This window comes from Oncorhynchus mykiss, chromosome 3 (genome assembly GCF_057628025.1).
Source record: "Oncorhynchus mykiss isolate SJ-2025 chromosome 3, ASM5762802v1, whole genome shotgun sequence".
Classification (NCBI taxonomy): domain Eukaryota; kingdom Metazoa; phylum Chordata; class Actinopteri; order Salmoniformes; family Salmonidae; genus Oncorhynchus; species Oncorhynchus mykiss.
The window spans coordinates 23,790,357-23,813,110 of record NC_143024.1 but is presented as its reverse complement, the minus strand read 5'-3'; the positions used below and the strand labels follow the sequence as shown (position 1 = coordinate 23,813,110).

The following is a 22,754-nucleotide window of genomic DNA, read 5'->3' as shown; positions in this document are numbered from 1 at the left end:
TTCAAGGGTATTATATATGTGACATATCAAGTCTCACCAGATATCAACTGGGCTCTTAAAATCAGAAACAGTAAGGGTGGATACATCATGACAACACCATCAAATGTGCAGATTAAAATATTAAGAATATTTTGATCTGCCTGCCTATTAATCTGCCTATAATGCCCACCTATTCATGAGCCAATGACACCACCCTCCCTTCTGCTCTCCCATCTGTCATTTCATTAACTAGAGGCATTTCATCAAGCAAGGTATCATTTCACTGACATTTGTGTGGTTCCAATAACTATTTTAATTTCATCCTTCCAAGCCATTTGCGTGTTCAGCCACCTGGCTCATGTATACATTGGGGTGGCCTTTCATTAGAGATTTTCCTCCATGATCCTAGCTGTGCCAAAATTCATGAAATACTACGATCTCTCAAGCAATAATGCTTTGATAGGAGTAGTAAATGTCAGATACTACTACAGTTCAAATTTTGGTCAATGGGGTTTAACTCCACATGACATTTGTTGAAGCAGAAGTGACTGTTTCATTTGATTAAAATTGTCTTTCTAGTGGACTTATTTGACAATACTGCTTAACTCAGTTGTATCCTTTCAGATTAGTGGGCATAAAGGAAAGGTGACGAGCAAAGGAAGCGACTCACATTGGCCAGCCCTCCATGGTGACGGTCTCCTCAAAGCTCAGAACCATAAAGCATGGTGTCATGAGTGACAGGCAGATTGCGTCTTGCGTTGCCAGTGGTGAGAAAGATGGATCAGTCAGCTCCACCCCTCCTCCTGATGGATGGCTCCTTGGCCTTCTAACAGATGAATCAGCTGTGGAAACACTATAAAACACTAAGTGCCTTATGGCATTCTGGCCCCTGCTCTGCAGTCATCTGACTTGTTACTACCATTCAGATGTAATTTGCATAAAACAAACAAATGCCATTACTACTTATTGGTGTGTCCTTTAATTGAAGGCCTGTGTAGCGTAAACACACCCAAGTTGATCATAAATTAGATGTCTGACTGCTACTAGCAGCCAAAACAATCAAGTACGCTGGTCAATAAATGTAAATTGTTTTAGTGCCATTCACACCTGACACTACATAAATTGGTGTGCATGCACACTTCGATTCTTTATAAAACATGAGACCAGGGCAGTTTCATCACTTTAATCATGAGTTGAATTATTTATATCAACAAACAAAAGTCTCTCCCAGTCCGTCCCTCTCCCACATCCACTTCAAAACCGTTCCGTTCCCACCAGTGATGTGGTATGACCCTTGTGCAGGGCCATAAAGATCAGGATCACAACAAATTAAAACCATCTCGTGCCAGGAAAATAAAACACAAAAAATAACTCAGCTCTTCAGTTTAGGAAAACATAAGATTTAAAAAAAATTATCCACGCTCTCCCAACTCACACTTTTGTAAGATTTGTCAGTTCATTCATCCATTCTTTAAAGTCAATCACTCATTCATGTAATCACAGACAGAAGTAACAGGTTAAACCCATTACACAAAACACTTGTGGGACACGGGAGAAGGGACACATCACACCACCCTCCCCACTCATCCCCTCATTCAAACCCACCCAGATACAGCAATATCACCAATAACCCTACATAGGATCAGCCATTTATACTGTCGGGACATCAGCGAGACTACCATAGACGCAGTCATGTGAGAATCCCTTCACATCAATGAAAATAAAATGTAGTTCCACCTACTGGCTAGGATGTGTACTTGCAAATACAGGACCTTTATTGGAAAACACTCCCAAGTTCAGATCAAAGTACAGTATCTTGGAAGTTTGATTATTTTGCATGACACGGGGCATTGATGACTTCTTACAAAATAAACCCTTCAGCCGACAACGACCCCCCCCCCCCCCCAGAGAAACAAAAATAAACCCCCCAAAAATACAATAAATAAAGTGATCATAATATTTGTGGGAAAGGCAACGAGAGAGAAATGGAGGGAGAGAATAAAAACGAGAGAAACATTTTGTTCTGTTATTCCCCCCGAGCCAGGGACTGAAATGAAGTTGTATTTACAGACAGACTGAGGAGAAGGAGCCTGGTCGCTGCTACACCAGCTCCCCTCTGCTAGAGAAAATAAAATGAAATTACAAGAACAATATAATAACAAAAAAAAAGAAAAAAAAAGTAATTGATATTTACAGTGAGAGAAAGAGAGGGAAGTAGAGGCAGAGGAAGGAGGAGAGGAACAGAAGGCTCCAGAAGTGGTTGGGGCATTTACATTTTTTGGGTGCAGGTATTTTAGATCAAACCATCGTTGTTCTGCGGTGACGAGTGGGGAGAGAGAACAGGTGTGGTTGCTCTAACGCATGGTGAACATGCAAGTCTGTGTTGGTGGGCCAGATGAAAACAAGGTTTTACTGATGATAAATCACTGATGCTGTTAGAATCTAGACTTACAAAAACAAGAGTGCTAAAGTGGGTTGATTTGGAGATGGAAGATGTTCCAGGGAAAGTCAAACACACAAAAAACCTCATACACACACACACACACTTACACTTAAGACCTCCCCTACATGCAGTGTAATTGTGCATCTAGACTGAATAGAGGAATACTGAGATAAGGAGGAGTGAAAGTGCCAAGTACTTTCAAAGCTGATGTGACAGAGCTTTGGTTCAAGTATGGCTATATGGCCATTGGTGTACAGGTGTGACTGGAGGAGCCCTACCCCTTCCTATACACACAGGTTGCATATCTCCACTGCACAAGAGATGCAGCGGGCCCCTACAGCTCCGCTCTACTCCCCTTTAGAGATGTGCAAAGGTTACTTCTCACCAACACATGTCTCCAGCTAAACTGACTGGGACAAGAGCTTATAGAAACTGAATATGTACATTCCATTCTTTTAAAAAAGGTCCCTCTTATTCAAATAAAAGACATTAAGACTTTCACCTCAATGTTTCTTCTCAGAAACAGTTTAATAAAACAGCTAGCGGTTCCCGCCTTTGAATTTTTAAACCACCTTTGTGATAAAAGCTTCTAAAAATCACCTCATCCAATTTAAAATGCCAGTTGAATTTGCTGCTGTTTGGTATCCAATTTAATAAAACAAAATAACACAGTTCTTCAATTTTCAGAACTAATTAACACTTTGGACTTGGTTTGGGAGTAATGTCTTGGTAGATGAACATTCCCCAGAGTTTTCCCACTGGCTGCAGGGACTGATCTGCCCACGTGACCATTTGGTTTTTAACCTCTACAATGGAAGATTGTCCTAAACGGTCTGAACTGAAACAGGCCTCAGTTTCGACGCATCCCATTCACTGGCATACATCATTAAAACAAAAATGGACTTTCAAATAAATAAAACAGTTTTTTATAAGGGATAAAATTTGATTAGCAGAGATTATAATACAGAATGGTTTCCGTCAGATTCACCCATCTTCTACAACCCAACAGTCACTGGACTACTGCCACCAACAGATATTTTTTTACACCTATAATGGGAATATTCAAGGGATAATAGATGATTTTGTAGTATTGTTGTTGTATGTGTGCGTGTATAGTTGTCTTTTGAAGTTTGGAGCCAAAAGGGGGTGGAAGAGTAGGAAGAGAGGGATGGGGTTGAGAGGAAAAGGGGAAAGACGGGGTGAATGGGGGACGGGGGGGGTTCAGGTGCTGTTGATGGATCCAGGTACTGAGCTGGGCTGGGCGGTACTGTCCGACACACTGCCATCTGGTGGTGAGAGAGACAGGACATCAGATACACACCACACTAAACACTTCAGTTCACCATCAGGTCAATGCTTTTAATATGTTGGGTTTAACATCCAAACACAGCAATATTCAATTAAAAAGGTTGTTAAATGTTGATTTGAAGCTATATCCCCTATCTTAGTCCTGTAAATATGTAGTCATCTAATAAGCATGTATTAAACATGTAATAAGCATGTGTCGGGTTGGCTGTGCTATACATACCGTGTGAGGCAGGTAATGTCTGTGCTCGAGCGTGAGGAGGAATGAGTGTGGAGTTCAACTGGGGCTGGATAGATAGCTCTGAGAAAGACAAAGAAAGACAAAGAGAGAGGAGGTTCATACTACACACACAGGATACTCAACATACACGCTTCAGACTTACTCTGGAAAACTGAGGGGATTACAGAAGCTTGGGGCAAACAGGGCCAAACAGAGGAGGGCATGGCTACTGACCGAGGGAGGGCCAAACAGAGGAGGGCATGGCTACTGACCGAGGGAGGGCCAAACAGAGGAGGGCATGGCTACTGACTGAGGGAGGGCCAAACAGAGGAGGGCATGGCTACTGACTGAGGGAGGGCCAAACAGAGGAGGGCATGGCTACTGACCGAGGGAGGGCCAAACAGAGGAGGGCATGGCTACTGACTGAGGGAGGGCCAAACAGAGGAGGGCATGGCTACTGACCGAGGGAGGGCCAAACAGAGGAGGGCATGGCTACTGACTGAGGGAGGGCCAAACAAAGGGGGGAGGGGTGTGGACTCACCGACGGGGCTGAAGTTGAAGAGGAGGGGCAGTTCTCGTCCGCTGGGCAGATGGGCAGTGGGCTGGCGCAGCTCTTCGAAGAAGGCGTGGGCGCAGGCCTCCAGGGGGGATAGCCTAGTCACAGGGGTGTACTCTAACAGACGGGAACAGAGGGAGATGGCCTCTGGGGGGGTACGCGGCTTAAACACCTGACGAAGGAAGGGGAAAAAAAGGGCATCTTGTTTGACTCATCTAGGCTGTCGTATTTGTTCCATTTCAAAATGTTCTTTCTCTAATATGGATCCCAATGGAAGACAATGGTGTTAAGGCTATTTAAATAGAACTGAGGGCACAGAGTACCTTTGTCCAGGGGTGTGCTTTGATCTGGGGGAATTTGAACTCTGTGTAGTTGGGGTTCATCTCTCGGATCTGCTCTCTCGTCGGAGTCCCCAAAACCTGGAAGAGTGAAAGATGCATGAAGTTTCTCCAAGAATGATCACTCCTGCCGTCGCCGCCAACGTCGACCTGCGCCCCCCGCCAACGTCGGCCTGCGCTCCCGCCGCTGCCAACGTCGGCCTGCGCTCCCGCCGCCACCGCCGCCGCCAACATAGACCTGCGCTCCCGCCGCCGCCAACAACATAGACCTGCGCTCCCGCCGCCGCCAACAACATAGACCTGCGCTCCCGCCAACATAGACCTGCGCTCCCGCCAACATAGACCTGCGCTCCCGCCAACATAGACCTGCGCTCCCGCCAACATAGACCTGCGCTCCCGCCAACATAGACCTGCGCTCCCGCCAACATAGACCTGCGCTCCCGCCAACATAGACCTGCGCTCCCGCCAACATAGACCTGCGCTCCCGCCAACATAGACCTGCGCTCCCGCCAACACAGACCTGCGCCCCCGCCAACACAGACCTGCGCTCCCGCCTCCGCCAACACAGACCTGCGCGCCCGCCGCAGCCAACACAGACCTGCGCGCCCGCCGCAGCCAACACAGACCTGCGCGCCCGCCGCAGCCAACACAGACCTGCGCGCCCGCCGCAGCCAACACAGACCTGCGCGCCCGCCGCAGCCAACACAGACCTGCGCGCCCGCCGCAGCCAACACAGACCTGCGCGCCCGCCGCAGCCAACACAGACCTGCGCGCCCGCCGCAGCCAACACAGACCTGCGCGCCCGCCGCAGCCAACACAGACCTGCGCGCCCGCCGCAGCCAACACAGACCTGCGCGCCCGCCGCAGCCAACACAGACCTACGCTCCTGCCGCCGCCGCCAACATAGACCTATAGTTGAAGTCGGAAGTTTACATACACTTAGGTTGGAGTCATTAAAACTCGTTTTTCAACCACTCCACAAATTTCTTGTTAACAAACTATAGTTTTGGCAAATCTGTTAGGACATATACTTTGTACATGACACAAGTCATTTTTCCAACAATTGTTTGCAGATTATTTCACTGTATCACAATTCCAGTGGGTCAGAAGTTGACATACACTATGTTGACTGTGCCTTTAAACAGCTTGGAAAATGACAGAAAATGCTGTCATGGCTTTAGAAGCTTCTGATGGGCTAATTGACACCATTTGAGTCAATTGGAGGTGTACTTGTGGATGTAGTTCAAGGCCTACCTTCAAACTCAGTGCCTCTTTGCTTGAAAATCAAAAGAAATCAGCAAGACCTCAGAAAAAAAATTGTAGACCTCCACAAGTCTGTTACATCTTTGGGAGCAATTTCCAAGAGCCTGAAGGTACCACGTTCATCTGTACAAACAATAGTACTCAAGTATAAACACCATGGGACCACGCAGCGGTTATACCACTCAGGAAGGAGACGCGTTCTGTCTCCTAGAGATGAACGTACTTTAGCGCGAAAAGTGCAAATCAATCCCAGAACAGCAGCAAAGGACCTTGTGAAGATGCTGGAGGAAACAGGTACAAAAGTATCTATATCCACAGTAAAACGAGTCCTATTTTGACATAACCTGAAAGGCCGCTCCGCTCCTGAAAGCCACTGCTCCAAAACCGCCATAAAAAAGCCAGACTACGGTTTGCAACTGCACATGGGGACAAAGACCGTACTTTTTGGAGAAATGTCCTCTGGTCTGATGAAACAAAAATAGAACTGTTTGGTCATAATGGCCATCGTTATGTTTGGAGGAAAAAGGGGGAGGCTTGCAAGCTGAAGAACACCATACCAACTGTGAAGCACGGGTGTGGCAGCATCATGTTGTGGGGGTGCTTTGCTGCAGGAGGGACTGGTGCACTTCACAAAATAGATGGCATCATGAGGCAGGGAAATGATGTGGATATATTGAAGCAACATCTCAAAACATCAGTTTTGCTAAAGCTTGGTCGCAAATGGGTCTTCCAAATGGACAATGACCCCAAGCATACTTCCAAAGTTGTGGCAAAATGGCTTAAGGACAACAAAGGTATTGGAGTGGCCATCACAAAGCCCTGACCTCAATCCAATAGAAAATTAGTGGGCAGAACTGAAAAGGCATGTGCGATCAAGGAGGCCTACAAACCTGACTCAGTTACACCAGCTCTGTCACAAGGAAATTATTGTGGGAAGCTTGTGGAAGGCTATCCAAAACATTTTACCGAAGTTAAATAATTTATAAGGCAATGCTACCAAATACTAATTGAGTGTATGTAAACATCTGACCCACTGGGAATGTGATGAAAGAAATAAAAGCTTAAATAAATCACTACTATTATTCTGACATTTCACATTCTTAAAATAAAGTGCTGATCCTAACTGACCTAAAACCAGGAATTTTTACTAGGATTAAATGTAAAGAATTGTGAAAAACTGAGTTTAAATGTATTTGTCTACGGTGTATGTAAACTTCTGACTTCAACTGTACGCTCCTACTGCCGCCACCAACAGACCTAACTCCCTCTTCTTTCCATCTCCCACCCCTACAGTTTGGTGTCCACTCTTCTCTACCTTGATGATCTCTACCAGTTGGTCCACTCCACTGTCCCCGGGGAAGATGGGCTGTCCCAGCAGCAGTTCGGCCAGCACGCAGCCTGCTGACCAGATGTCAATGTTGGATGTGTAGTCCGTGGCGCCAAAGATGAGCTCAGGGGCACGGTAGTACCGCGAGCAGATATAGGACACGTTGGGCTCCCCGCGAACAAGCTGCTTAGCACTGGAGACAAGAGGGGGAGAGAGGTGGTCAGTCAGAGAAAAATATATTGAGACAGTAAGACAGAGATCGATTTAGACAGACTGAACAGTAAGGCGGCATTTACACAGGCAGCCCAATACTGATTTCTTCTTTTTTTTTACCAATCAGGTCAGCCCTGAAAAATCTCTCTAATGACCAATTAGTGGGAAAAAGATCAGAAGAATTGAGATGCGTTTACACAGGCAGCCTAAGGAACACAGTCAGAGCCATTCAGAGATGGCCAGAGGTGCTCACTGACAGACAGACAGACTAACCTGCCGAAGTCACAGAGTTTGAGGATGGCCGTCTCGGGGTCCACCAGCAGGTTCTGGGGTTTGATGTCTCTGTGACACACGCCCTGGGAATGGATATAGGCCAGACTGCGGAACAGCTGGTACATGTACACCTGGGGGGAGAACACAGGACACATGATGTTAACACACACACACACACACACACACAGTTAGCAGCCAGTAGCACTGATCATCATAATCTCCTCCATTACTACTACAGTCATGCCAAGTGTCCAGACGGATACAGTTGGTCACCAACTTCTCTGCACTCAGAACAGTCAAACATTCTGGATGTATGCAACTTACTCAAACACATTACTAGAACTTGTGGGTTCTCTGCTTTAGACATGCCAGTAAAATGTTCCCATCGCAAAGCTTAGAGCTAGCATGGCAGAAGATGTGACTGTATGTGTGTAAGGGTTTCTGGCTGTCTGAGTGTGCGTGTGTTGGGGTCGCTCTATTGGGTCGTTAGCTGTGTTATTGGGCACACAGGGTGCAAGGGGGAGACAGACGGGTGTTGAGAGGGGGACGAGGTTGCCTGGCTATGGCAGGAGGGCAGATTTAGAGGGAAACAAGAGCTTAATTGCACACCACAGAGAGAGCGGGGGGGTGCAGAGGAGTGAGAGATGGAAAAACCTTTTTATTTTTGCATACAATATTTACTGTTCAATTCTAATAGTTTGTTGATATTGTTGTGTCTTCTCACTTCTGTTTGCCACAGCAAGTTAAATAAACAGTAATGTAAACATGTTTCCCATGCTAATAAAGCCCCTTTGAATTTAATTGGAGAGAAAGGGGCTGAAGAGTAGTGAGGGAAGAAGGGAACAAGGAGAGAGGAAGGAAGGGAAGAGATGCAGATAAAGAGAGAGTAGGGAGGGATGAGAGGAGCACAGGGAAAGGTGGAAAGGAGTGTAGAGATGCTGAGTGAGGGCAGTGTGTGTGTGTGTATGATCAGTATGCATCTCCACACCACAGGAGAGAGCAGCAGGGTGGGCTGAGGCAAATGGGCCATGAGACACAGATAGTCCTCTCTGCTGCCACGGGGCATAGCACACACACACACAAAGCTAACAGACAACATAAGTGCCCTTTTTAACAGACAACCAGCTTACTGCAAACAGAGAAATTTGGTTTCTCTTTCGCTCTAATTTTTTCAATTCTAAAACACTGAAGTAGGTATTGTCCCCAAGAAATCTGATGTAGGAAAAGCAGAGAATGGATGAGTTGGAAAAGAGAGGTGACAGAGAGAAAGACTATGAAGTATGAAGTTTACATACACCGTAGCCAAATACATTTAAACTCAGTTTCACAACTCCTGACATTTAATCCCAGTAAAAATTCCCCGTATTAGGTCAGTTAGGATCACCACTTTATTTTAAGAACGTGAAATGTCAGAATAATAGTAGAGAACGATTTATTTCAGCTTTTATTTCTTTCATCACATTCCCAGTAGGTCAGAAATTTACATACACTCAATTAGTATTTGGTAGCACTGCCTTATAAATTATTTAACTTGGGTCAAACGTTTTGGGTAGCCTTCCACAAGCTTCCCACAATAAGCTGGGATAATTTTGGCCCATTCCTCCTGACAGGGCTGGTGTAATTGAGTCAGGTTTGTAGGCCTCCTTGCTCGCACACACTTTTTCAGTTCTGCCCACAAATGTTCTATGGGATTGAGGTCAGGGCTCTGAGATGGCCACTCCAATACCTCGACTTTGTTGTCCTTAAGCCATTTGGCCACAAATGGGAAGTATGCTTGGGGTCATTGTCCATTTGGAAGACCCATTTGCGACCAAGCTTTAACTTCCTGACTCTTGTCTTGAAATGTTGCTTCAATATATCCACCTAATTTCCCTGCCTCATGATGCCATCTATTTTGTGAAGTGCACCAATCCCTCCTGCAGCAAAGCCCCCCCACTACATGACGCCACCACCCCCGTGCTTCACCGTTGGGATGGTGTTCTTTAGCTTGCAAGCCTCCCCTTTATCCTCCAAACATAACGTTGGTCATTATGGCCAAACAGTTATATTTTTGTTTCATTAGACCAGAGGACATTTTCCCAAAAAGTACAATCTCTGTCCCCATGTGCAGTTGTCAGACCGTAGTCTGGCTTTTCCATGGCGGTTTTGGAGCAGTGGCTTCTGAAATCAGCCAAGACCTCAGAAAATGCAGTGGCGGAGATCTTTGTGGTCTATACTCGGTCTTGTCTCAGGATGGTAAGTTGATGGTTGAAGATATCCTTCTAGTGGTGTGGGGGATGTGCTTTGGCAAAGTGGGTGGGGTTATATCCTGCCTGTTTGGCCGTGTCCGGGGGTGCTACCTGTCCCAGACCTGCTGTTTTCAACTCTCTAGAGACAGTAGGAGCAGTAGAGATACTCTCAATGATCGGCTATGAAAATCCAACTGACATTTACTCCTGAGGCGCTGACTTGTTGCACCCTCGACAACTACTGTGATTATTATTGTTTGACCATGCTGGTCATTTATGAACATTTGAACATCTTGGCCATGTTCTGTTATAATCTCCACCCGGCACAGCCAGAAGAGGGCTGGCCACCCCTCATAGCCTGGTTCCTCTCTTGGTTTCTTCCAGGGTTTTGGTCTTTCTAGCAAATTTTTCCTAGCCACCATGCTTCTACACCTGGATTGCTGGCTGTTTGGGGTTTTACGCTGGGTTTCTGTACAGCACTTTGATAGATCAGCTGATGTAAGAAGACAGAACGCGTCTCCTTCCTGAGCGGTATGACGGCTACGTGGTCCCATGGTGTTTATTCTTGCATACTATTGTTTGTACAGATGAACGTGGTACCTTCAGGCATTTGTAAATTGCTCCCAAGGATGAACCAGACTGTGGAGGTCTACAATTTATTTTCTGAGGTCTTGGCTGATTTCTTTTGATTGTGCCGTGATGTCAAGCAAAAAGGCACTGAGTTTGAAGGTAGGCCTTGAAATACATCCACAGGTACACCTCTAATTGACTCAAATGATGTCAATTAGCCTATCAGAAGCTTCTAAAGCCATGACATAATTTTCTGGAATTTTCCAAGCTGTTTAAAGGCACAGTCAACTTATTGTATGCACACTTCTGACCCACTGAAATTGTGATACAGTGAATTAGAAGTGAAATAATCTGTCTGTAAACAATTGTTGGAAAAAATTACTTGTGTCATGCACAAAGTAGAGGTCCTAACAGACTTGCCAAAACTATAGTCAACAAGAAATTTGTGGAGTGGTTGAAAATCGAGTTAATGACTCCAACCTAAGTGTATGTAAACTTCCGACTTCAACATCAATGTGTTTTCTTCTCATCAGATCCTTGGGGGAAAGAGTCCTCTAGTCAAATACAGTACCATTTAGGGTACTCAGACTTTTACATCGTCATTCCGTCCTTCTCTCATGACTCTCCCAAGACGGGATTTACAGTATTAGCGGATTAGTACTCAAGGGGGAGCCATTACCAGAAGGCTAACAAAATTAGTACAAGTAATGGCAAATTTCCATGAATGCTGCTAGCGAAATGTGCCAACAAGCACAAATGAAAATAAAGTAATTGCAAAGACAGGCAATCCAGCTCATAAAGTTATACATACGTAGGAGCTACCGAATATAATTTTTGGTGAATTTGGACATTTACAAGCAAATGTGAATGAAATACATTGTACAAACAAAGTTGACATGTTTGTCTGAAGGAAGAACAGTACTGGCTCTGGACCAGTATGTGAACACATTGCGTCTGTGTGCAGTCGCTCGGGCAACGGGCCTGTCTGCTCTGCTCGGAGAAGATGATAGCAAGTTCAACTTTGGTGTCGCTTTCATGAAAAATGAAGAATTCTGCATTTAGGAGAAAAGTTATATCTTGCTGCGCTTTGTAAACTCAGATCTAAAATAATTCTTTACGTAATTTCTGCTCGGCATCAGACAAATGTTGTGCTTCAGTTGCACTTGTCCACTGGGATGAGAACTCACTAAGGGCATTCTATCAGCAGACAGCTCTCTGATGTGTAGCTACTTTTCCTCAGTGTAACCAGCCTACTTCTCTCTGGTAAAACGCAAGATTAACTTCAAGCAAAACATTAGGAAATGTAGCCAGCTACATTGTTTCTATGATAAACATTAGAAATATGATGGCCATGCATTGGTTTATTTTTTGCAAAAGAATACCTTGTATTTTCATTGTAAGCTCATTTACAATGCAAATAGCTTTGCACTTCTGTTGTCATCTGATGAAAATGAAGCACATTTCTGCTGAATGTGTTGAGCCAATGTATTTTCTGGGAAGGAAAACTATAGTTGCATGTCCCTGATCCCTCTATTGAGGCAAAAAAATGAACACTTGACTGTTAATATACAGCTGGACCCACTTGCTCCCGCTTTCTTCTGTTCTATGTACAAACAAACACGGGACTGGCTTTCTGGGGAACTACGTTAAGCTTCATAACGTAAATAATGTGACAGGTGAAATGAAGAACACAATCCAGTTCATCTCCTAATGTATTGCACAAGTTGACTGAAGGTATTTACTTAAAGTAGCTACAAATATGAACATTTATTGAAAAACTTCATTTCCAAATACCCCGGTACAGCGCCCAAGCCTAGTACCATTTCATTTAAATAGAGAGCTCTGCCTCTAACAGCATGGAGCTTAGAGAAACGATGGAGGGGTGATAGGGCAAGCGAGAGATGAGGAGAAGACAGACAGACTGAGTGAGAAAGAGGGAGAGTGAGAAAAAGAGTGTGAAAAAAAACCAATGACAGAGAGAACGAGGATAAAAGGGAGGGAAAGTAATAAGAGAAACATGGGAAGAGAAGAAGTAGTGAGTGCATTACCTTGACGTATATAATGGGAATGGTGGTCTTGGCCTTGTTGAAGTGCCGGGCCACCCTGTACACGGTCTCTGGAACAAAGTCCAGCACTAGGTTCAGATACACCTCATCTTTCTGTAAGGGAAGAACAATAAAAGAGCAATGTTGTTGAATCCATTTTGTAATGTAATCCATTTTGTAATGTAATCCATTTTTTCACAAGTCTGGATTTGACTTTTTGCGGCATAAACGTGAAAATGTCAAATGTTGTTCCCAATACCTGGTAGTGTGACTTGTACATACCTTGTCCCCACTGGAGTAGAAAAAGTAACGTAGTCTGACTATGTTGCAGTGGTCCAATTTCCTCATGATCTGTAGTTCTCGGTTCTGGAGTATAGAAATAGCAAGGGGTGTAATTTAGGTCTCAAGATTTCATCAGTTGGGCAGTAGTAACATTGAGGTATGGGGAGAGAACATACAGAAATACACGTGATAGTGTGAGAGTGATGGGTGGGGGGGGGATGGTGTGTTTCTGTAGACTGCCAGTGGAAGTGAGTTGCACTGTGTGTGTGTGTAGACCAGTGTTTCAGTTGAGTCACTAAACCGAGTCGTGTGCTTGAGCCCGAGTCAAGTCACAAGTCTAAGGCTAAGTTGAGTTTGAGTCACCAATGGTGAAGTCCGTGCTCGAGTCCTGATCCAAGTGCTCAAGTCTGAGACACTGGGTTGGTGTTTAACAAAAAAGGAACACAATAATATCGGTTTATGTGCACATAAGAAAAAAAGTTTGAAAGCAAAGGAATGAGTCCGGGGTTCTTTAGACACATTTGGTATTTTGGTTACAAAAGTTTTTTTGCTCGCTTGTATTGGCAGCTTGCTAGCTTGATGCTTGTATGTCGCGCCTCTTGATTTGGCTTGGATTTGGTAGACGAAATCTGCCCAGCAACAGCTAGTGGCAGTCTGGTGGGAAGATTTTCATGTGAGCATTGAAATAATACAAAGATTCTCCTCCAGTTGCACAAAGGTCATAATTGCCTACAATATGCAATAGCCCATAAAAAAAAGTCCTTCATACACAGGATCAAACATTTTATTTTAATAGAAGGTTCAATGATGTCTTGAAGGGATGAATGGTCTCTGGACAGAATTGGCTATTGCTCCTGTAAGATTATTATTTCCAATAATTGTAACAGGCTCTCTGCTTTTTGTAAATCGCCCACTGAAAAGTTGTTTTTTTTATTCCAGAGTGAAACCCAGAGGAAGACTAGGGAAAGTGGGAGGGTAGAGCGAGATGACAAATTCAAAGACAGCCTACTTTTTAATACTCAAGGGGAGAGAGAGACAATAGCTAGACTTGTTTTCCTTTTAAACTACTATTGTTTTCAATTTCATAAAGCAGTGTGTGTTTCTTAACCAGGCAAAGCTAAATAGTAGGTGGTTACAGGGAAATGAGTCGCTAACGCGATGTGCAGCCTACATACCCCCTCTATTTATTGTTGTGTTACAGCCTGAATTCAAAATGGATTAACTATTTTTTTCCTCACCCATCTACACACAATACCCTACAAAATGAAAACAATAAAAATATTTTGCCACATGTACTGACAATGAAATACAGAAATATCTCATTTACATAAGTAATCTGTAGAAGCACCTTTGGCAGCGATTCCAGCTGTGAGTCTCTGGGTAAGTCACTAAGAGTTTCCACACCTGGACTGTGCAACATTTGGCCCTTCTTTTAAAAAAAATAGAATTCTTCCAAGCGCTGTCAAATTGGTTGTTGATTGTCGCTAGACAGCAATTTTCAAGTCTTGCCATAGATTTTCAAGTAGATTTAAGTCAAAACTGTAACCTGGTCACTCAAGAACATTCACTGTCTTCTTGGTACGCAAACTCCAGTGTAGATTTGGCCTTGTGTTTTAGGTTACGGTCCTGCTAAAAGGTGAATTCATCTCCCAGTGTCTGGTGGAAAGCAGACTGAACCAAGTTTCTCTAGGATTTTTCCTGTGCTTAACTCCAGTCTTTTTTATCCTGAAAAACTCCCCTGGCCTTAATTGCAAGCATTCACATAACATGATGCAGGCACCACTATGCTTGAAAATATGGAGTGGTACTCAGTAGTGTTGTAATTCTGCATTCAAGACAAAAAGCTAATTGCAGTATTACTTTAGTGCCTTGTTGCAAACAGGGTGCATGTTTTGGAATATTTTCATTCTGTACAGGCTTCCTTCTTTTCATTCTGTCAATTTTATCCTATCACAACCAACTCTGCAACTGTTTTAAAGTCACCATTGGCCTCATGGTGAAATCCCTGAGAGGTTTCCTTCCTCTACGGCAACGGAGTCAGGAAGGACGCCTGTATATTTGTAGTGACCAGGTTTTAGTATTTATTAATTCGACCATAAAAAATAAAAAAAGCATACATAAAACAGTGTATTGATACACCATCCAAAGTGTAAGTAATAACTTCACAATGCTCAAAGGGATATTCAATGTTCAATGCCTTCTTTCCGAGGCATTGGAAAACCTCCCTGGTCTTTGTGGTTGAATCAGTGTTTGAAATTCACTGCTCGACTGAGTGACCTTACAGATAATTGTAAGTGTGGGGTACAAAGACGAGGTAGTCATTCAAAAATCATGTTAAACACTTATTGCACACAAATTGAGTCCATGCAACTTATGTGACTTGTTAAGCACATTTTTACTCCTGAACTTTAGGCTTGTCATTACAAAGGGGATGAATATTTATTGACTCGAGGCATTTCAGCTTAACATTTTCCATTCATTTGTAAAAATTGTGAAAAACGTAATTCCACTTTGACATCACGGGGTATTGTGACAAAAACGCCTCAATTTAATTTTCAATTCAGGGGGTGTGAATATTTTCTGAAGGCACTTTGATCGGAGGCAGTACGTGAGCGGAGCCTGGCTTCCTGTCTGCCCACACTCAGCGCTTTCTTTCGCCGCAGTGCGTGTGCCAGTGTAACCGTTCCAGTCCAAGTGAAAATACACGGGAAGGTGAGTCCGAGTCACCAATGGTCGAGTACTTCAGCTCGAGTACTACAACACTAGCGTAGAGTGCCAGTGGAAGTGGGTTGTGCTGTGTGTCTGTAGACTTTGTACCTTAAACCTCTTATCCTGCAGAACCTTCTTGATGGCCACCATCTCCTGGCTGTCAATGAGGCGGGCCTGGTACACCACGCCGAAGGAACCATTCCCGATCACCTTGATGTCTGTGTAGGACACCTCCTGTGGGCGGTCTGGACCCTGGCCTGGTGTGGCCACCACAGTCGTCACCTTGCCACTGTCTCCTGGGGGAGAGGTACAGAGGTCAAAACACATTAAGGTTTAAGGACCATTTGGGGAGGGGGCTAAAGGACTCCCAGTATTTTAGATGTTATCCAGATGCAGGGACACACACACGGGACCATGAATCTGGTTTAGAGGCAGGAAACGTGGTGACGGTCACCTCATCCTTTCTCCAATCCCCTGAGGGGAAACACTAAAAAACAAATGTTCATCACCCCCCCCCCCCCCCCCCCCCTCTCTCTCTAAATGTCCGTAACCTCGAAAGCCTCTCCCCAAAGACACATAATACTAGCTGGTAATGAGCTGTAGTAGCTACAGTGAACCACCTCCACCCTGCCTCGCCTTCCCCGGCTCCCCAGGGGGAGGCTGCACGCCTGGCTGTCACAGCTCTGAACTTCGCTAACCTCTTCACCCCCTCACTACACTGGCCAGTACGGTTTAAATATGAGGAACCTGACAATATTGAGAAATGCATTCTTGCTTTCCTCTGTTTCTTGAGGTAATGGGCGATTTAACACAGTGGATTTGGTGAAAGTGAGGGCTCTCCAACATAGCTTTGACAGAATGTCAGATCTATAATTACTGTCTTCAAGGAAGGGAGGGTGCGTTTCTAAAGTGTTTGAACGGGGCCGGGATGATACCAGTATTGCGATACTCAAAGTATCACAATACTGGTATCATCACAGCCCTACTGTCTGTCTGATGTGCGACCTTGTGGAAAGGAAGATTCTCTGAGCTCATACAGTGAGTGACAGATCTACTTCGGGTCAGACGTGCAGCTCAGCTTGTTGGCTGTGTCTGTGAATGGTTGAGGGTGAACTGACTGACACAGCAGCACCAGAGAAGCACAGATTGTGAAGAGAGGAGGAACACTACAGTAGAGGTAGGGCCTGGAGCCAACGAGCTTGTCAGAGCCTGTGATAGCATTGAATGGACAGTACAGTAGCACGCCCAGTGAGTGTGTGCACCGGTTCCTCCATTCGCCTGCCTCAACATGACCATGCTTTCTCTAATAACTCTGTATCTCCCAGTTATATTCTAAAGTCTGACAAGGCCTCTTGAACAAAGCTGTGTAAGTGGGTGACTAGCTTAAGATTGTTGAGAAGACAAATTTGGATCTTCCTCTGCTGAAGATGGATTTAATTTGGATCCTCTATTTCTAATTGTAAAGCCGGACTATGTCAGTCTCAGGAATCAGACTGGAAGGGAGGGTGAACGGCAGGAGCTTTTGTTCAGCACTGCTAAAAGCATTAGGTGGGCTCAGTTGATTGATGGCTTTAAAGTCAACTCCTATGATGTAGACTAGACACCTCTGGATGCCTCTGGAAGGCATGTTGTAATAAACACACTGGAGATACCACACATAGCTTTTCACATACTAGTATACGAAGGGTCATCATAGCTAGAGGTAGATTTCACACTGGGTAGGCATTAGATTCATTGATTAATCCAAACCAGATCCTTACATGACTCACTAAACTATTCTTCCTTCTGAAGTCTCATACGACCAGAGAACGTCGTCTGATCTGTAATCATGTGGCTCACAGCGTTTGCGTCTGTGTAGCCCTCTTCTTAAGGAGTGGAGTCAGTGGGGAGAGTTTTAAATATGAAACAGCAGTGGCATGATAGTCACTTTAATAATGAATGCAAAGATGAGCAGTCAGACAGATCAGCTGTCAGGGAAGTGCTTTGGTTCCTAAAGAGGAAGTTAACACACAGGTCTGATGAGTATGATTGAATAAAAGAGTAAGAGGGAGAGAAATGATTTCCAGAACACTCAGACTTTAGTCTCAAGTAACTCATAACTTATTTCTAAATATAAAGCGAGTGAACACGGTCACAAAAAGGATTAGCGATTACACAGCCATGCATTACAACTAGAGGTCGACCGATTATGATTTTTCAACGCCGATACCGATTATTGGAGGACCAAAAAAGCCGATACCGATTCATCTGACAATTTTTTTTTTGTAATAATGACAATTACAACAATACTGAATGAACACTTATTTTAACTTAATACATCAATAAATTCAATTTAGCCTCAAATAAATAATGAGACATGTTTAATTTGGTTTAAATAATGCAAAAACAAAGTGTTAGAGAAGAAAGTAAAAGTGCAATATGTGCCATGTAAGAAAACCAACGTTTCAGTTCCTTGCTCAGAACATGAGAACAAATGAAAGCTGGTGGTTCCTTTTAACATGAGTCTTAAATATTCCCAGGTAAGAAGTTTTAGGTTGTAGTTATTATAGGACTATTTCCCTCTATACCATTTGTATTTCATTAACCTTTGACAATTGGATGTTCTGATAGACACTTTAGTATTGACAGTAACAGTATAGCTTCCGTCCCTCTCCTCGTTCCTCCCTGGGCTCGAACCAGCAACACAACGACAACACCACCATGCAGAGTAAGGGAAACAACCACAGGCTCAGAGCGAGTGATGTTTGAAACATGCGCTAACTAGCCAGCCATTTCACTTCGGTTACACCAGCCTCATCTCGGGAGTTGATAGGCTTGAAGTCATAAATAGCGCAATGCTTGACGCACAACGAAGAGTTGCTGGCAAAACACATGAAAGTGCTGTTTGAATGAATGTTTACGCACCTGCTTCTGCCTTCCACCACTCAGTCAGATTATATGCAACACAGGACACGCTAGATAATATCTAGTAATATCATCAACCATGTGTAGTTAACTAGTGATTATGATTGATTGTTTTTTTCTAAGTTACGTTTAATGCTAGCTAGCAACTTACCTTGGCTTACTGCATTCGTGTAACAGGCAGTCTCCTTGTGGAGTGCAACGAGAGAGAGGCAGGTCATTATTGCGTTGGACTAGTTAACTGTAAGATTGGATCCCCCGAGCTGACAGGGTGAAAATCTGTCGTTCTGCCCCTGAACGAGGCAGTTAACCCACCGTTCCTAGGCCGTCATTGAAAATAAGAACGTGTTCTTAACTGACTAGCCTAGTTCAATAAAGATTAAATAAAGGTGTTAAAAAAATCCCCCCCAAAAAATCAGCAAAACCGGTATCCAAAAATACCGATTCCGGTTGTTATGAAAACTTGAAATGGGCCCGAATTAATCGACCATTCCGATTAATCGGTCGACCTCTAATTACAACCAAACATTTATTTATGCCAGAGCTACAGTATCCCTTTGAGAGAGGTAGCTAGTCGGCTAGTATTGCTATGCAGTGGCTGGTCTGGCACTAGAGAATATTAATCAGATTAGTGGCACTGCCACTTACCCTCTAAAACAGTGTTCCTCAACTCCAGCCCTGGTGGCCCACAACTGCAGTTTTGTTCCAGACCTGGGCCAGTTTCCCAAAAGCATTTTAAGGCTAAATTAGTCTTAGAAGCATAGGATCATATGGTTCTAACAATGAACTTAGCCTTAAGATGCTTTTGGGAAACCGGGCCCAGTACTAATATAGACACACCTGATGCAACTAATTCACTGACCATCACGCCCTTCATTAGTTGAATCAGGTGTAGGTGTGTTAGTGCTGAAACAAATATGTGCAGTCATGTGGGTCCCCAGGATAGGAGCTGAGAACAACAGAGCAGTAGGAAGCTGAGAAACATCAGTAACGCTAAGTGCAGCCCCAGGATACTAAGATAATCCCAGTGGCAATTATTGCCTATGACTTGTCTTGTCTGACACATTTTGTCAGACATTTACAACCCTTGATCTTGGCTTTGCACTTCACTTAGACAAGTCAGTGTTATTTCCAGAAACCGAACAGTAGCGCGGCACCTTTGTTGGGGTTTCTGGTAAGTCCAGACACCTCCAGACCAGGAACAATGCTTATCAGTGGGCACACCCTTCTAGGAATGCAGTACTGTGGTCAGGAGAGACCAAATCAGACCCCATTCAAAACAGAGGATTACTGTTAGAACGCCTGAACAGAGACTCAGCACTGAAGTGCTGATTAGGTTAGGTGTTCATGTATACCCTACTGGCCTGAGAAGACATTTGACCAGCACCGTCATTTATCTGTCGCTCACCTGTTTCCAGTCTTCATCTCCCACCTCTAGCTTTCTTTCCAATGATTCACTCACCCTCCCTGCCTGCTTTCTTTGCCTGCCTCCCCCAATCTCTACAGTCAAATCCCTTCACACTGAAGCTTCAACATTTTCCCATAGGGTTCCATTGGAGAGCTGAACACATTCACAGTGCAGTCTGAAGTGCCATGGTTTACCCAGGCCGGGTCTTCAACATGGCAGGGCTATCAGAATAGCAGTCAGTGATCAGAATGGAAATTGGTATGCAACGTTTCTGGTTTTCAACTGAATAAATGTCAGCGGCAAATACATCTGAATTGATAAAAGTGTTAGGTTTAATAAAGACCCACTAAAGTCTTACCAAAATATGGGTACACTTTCAACCACCACCTGACATATGGCAGAGTAGACTATGTCTGTTTGACATGGACATTGTGGTGCAATGTTCCAGATTTGGTTTTCCCTAAGTCTGACTGTGTCAACACCTCCCTGTAGGTATTCTGCCAACACAGCATATCCAAACTACCATTGGGCATACAGTCCATTTCTGTCATTGCACTGGCTGTAGAAATTGGTGAGAATGAGACCTGTTGGAAGAATCTTCAATGTACGGAAATCTCAATGGAAATCTATCTATCAATATATGGACACGTGTGAAATTATGCAAATATAAGGAAAATCAATCATAAATCTTGAACAATGACGAGATGAGACCAACACATATTGTATTTGGAAATACGTGGTTATGATGATAGTATTATTCCAATAACAAGATAGATACGTAACGGTTCCTTACCACCCACATTATTGCTCAATCTAAAACGGTTGACCAAAGAACTGCAAAACAAAACTGGACTTGTAACGTTATAAAAATGACATTGACAGACCTTTGACACAGCGCACTCCAGCAATCTGGCTGGCTAATATATTCCTGCCATGGACAAGCTAACCAAACTGGCAAACTAGCACGCAAATTGTTCTTGAACAAGTTAAGCTAATTGTTCAGGGTCACAGTAAGCCATGTTGTATAAGTACCCAATAAATTACGTTATGTGAACTGAATTAACGGTAACCTCGTCTCCTCTAAATAGCATATATAGCTGTTAGCTAGGTTACCGGTCTAACGTTAGCTAGCTAACTAAGCAACCAGCTACATAACTTCCAATGCTAATAGCCAAGATTACCGGCTAACTAGCTAAATGAGGACGACGGTCAACCTTGTTTGATATCACCTAGGTAGGTAACGTTACCGCTGATGCCCGTTTTTTCCAATCTGGCTTCCAACGACAAATATCACGGAAATCTGGTTCCAATCTATTTTCATCAATTTCTCCCCAGTTTCTCACATCGTATAAACGTTTCGCCTCAAATGCTATGCTAGTTAACGTTTGTCAGATCTGCCACAATCAAAGCCCGGCTTGATCCCTCTGTCCCTTTTACAAAAACATACATAGCCTAGCCAGCTAGTTAGCTAGCTACCTAGGTTAGCTTTGCGAAATGATAACATCGACAGTTTTATCAATTTGTTTAGTTAGATACTTGCTGTAAATTATCAGTACACACATATATCCCGATCCCTTCGTTTTGTGTTCAATTAGCTATACTCACGGGCTAGTTTCACATTTCCGAAGCCAGTCGAGCTGCTCCCTGTGGCCTGTGAAGCCCCGGATTTTCCTGCAGAACTCCCTCCGGTAACAGACGATCCGGCGGCGGCTGAAGCGGCTCCGGGAGCCCCTGGAGGCTCAGCAAACGAGCTGGTCCTGGGCCGCCCGCTGCCGCTCATATCTATGTGCGCTATAGCCGGGGCAGGGGAAAAGGTTGTTACGATTTAGAGCCAAGCAGGCACAGAGTTGACCTATCTTTTCTAATGTAATCGTTACAAATTTAACTGCATTGGTAGCATATCGTTTTAGCTAACTTGTACGTCTCCCCCTTTCTTCTTCGCTTGGCACAGTGGTTGGACTTGACGCACAGCAACGCACTGGCTGATAGCATTGCTTCATGGGTAACGAAGTTTTGAGGGTAGATTCAACTGGGGCGTATTCATTACGCAAATTCTGTTACAAAACGTTTCTTTAACGTAAACAACGGAACGACACAGGGCGGGGCCTACCTGAATTTGGCCAATAGAAACTCTCTCTTCGTTGCAAAATGCAACAGTTTGCAACTGTTTGGACTAATGATTACACCCCAGAAAGTGCATTTACGGAGCATAGCGGTTACAAACGGTTAAAGTAAACAAATTACGAATATATATATGAATATATATATTCAATTAATTATTAGAAAATGCACACCAAAGACAGCGATTCATAGTGTTCTTCTTGTGCTTGTCTTGGCAATTGTAATGCTCCCCAATTAATTGCGAGTGAAGAAATTATGACTGGTCTAAAATCTAACATGTAATTTGTATCAAGTTATATATATATATATATATATATATATATATATATTTATTTTTTATTTTTATTTTTTTACTTGGCATTGAGGAGTTGAAAACGTAGAGCAGTGCTTCCCAACCTTTTTCGGTTACTGTACCATCAACTGAATAGTACCCCTGGTTGGGAACCACATGTCGAGATACCCAAGGGCTCAACAACAGCATAAATACATCTCAAGCAACATTTTGGAAAAGTCAGCAATGCAGTTTGAAGATCTGACCCCTCAGACATACACACACAAAGGTAGATAGCAGAC

General features: G+C 43.9%; 1 protein-coding gene across 1 annotated transcript; it reads right to left on the bottom strand.

The window, feature by feature from the left end:
- Positions 1–1,147: 1,147 nt before the first annotated feature.
- On the bottom strand, positions 1,148–22,702 carry LOC110509831 (glycogen synthase kinase-3 beta). Its single transcript, XM_036969338.2, has 10 exons — positions 21,666–22,702; positions 15,860–16,047; positions 13,043–13,126; positions 12,764–12,874; positions 7,918–8,048; positions 7,420–7,624; positions 4,827–4,922; positions 4,489–4,675; positions 3,951–4,028; positions 1,148–3,708 (listed from the first exon to the last, which is right to left on the bottom strand). Exons 1-10 carry the CDS (start codon positions 21,838–21,840, stop codon positions 3,644–3,646), a joined length of 1,320 nt encoding a protein of 439 aa, XP_036825233.1. The 5' UTR covers positions 21,841–22,702; the 3' UTR covers positions 1,148–3,643.
- Between the last annotated feature and the right edge of the window lie 52 nt (positions 22,703–22,754).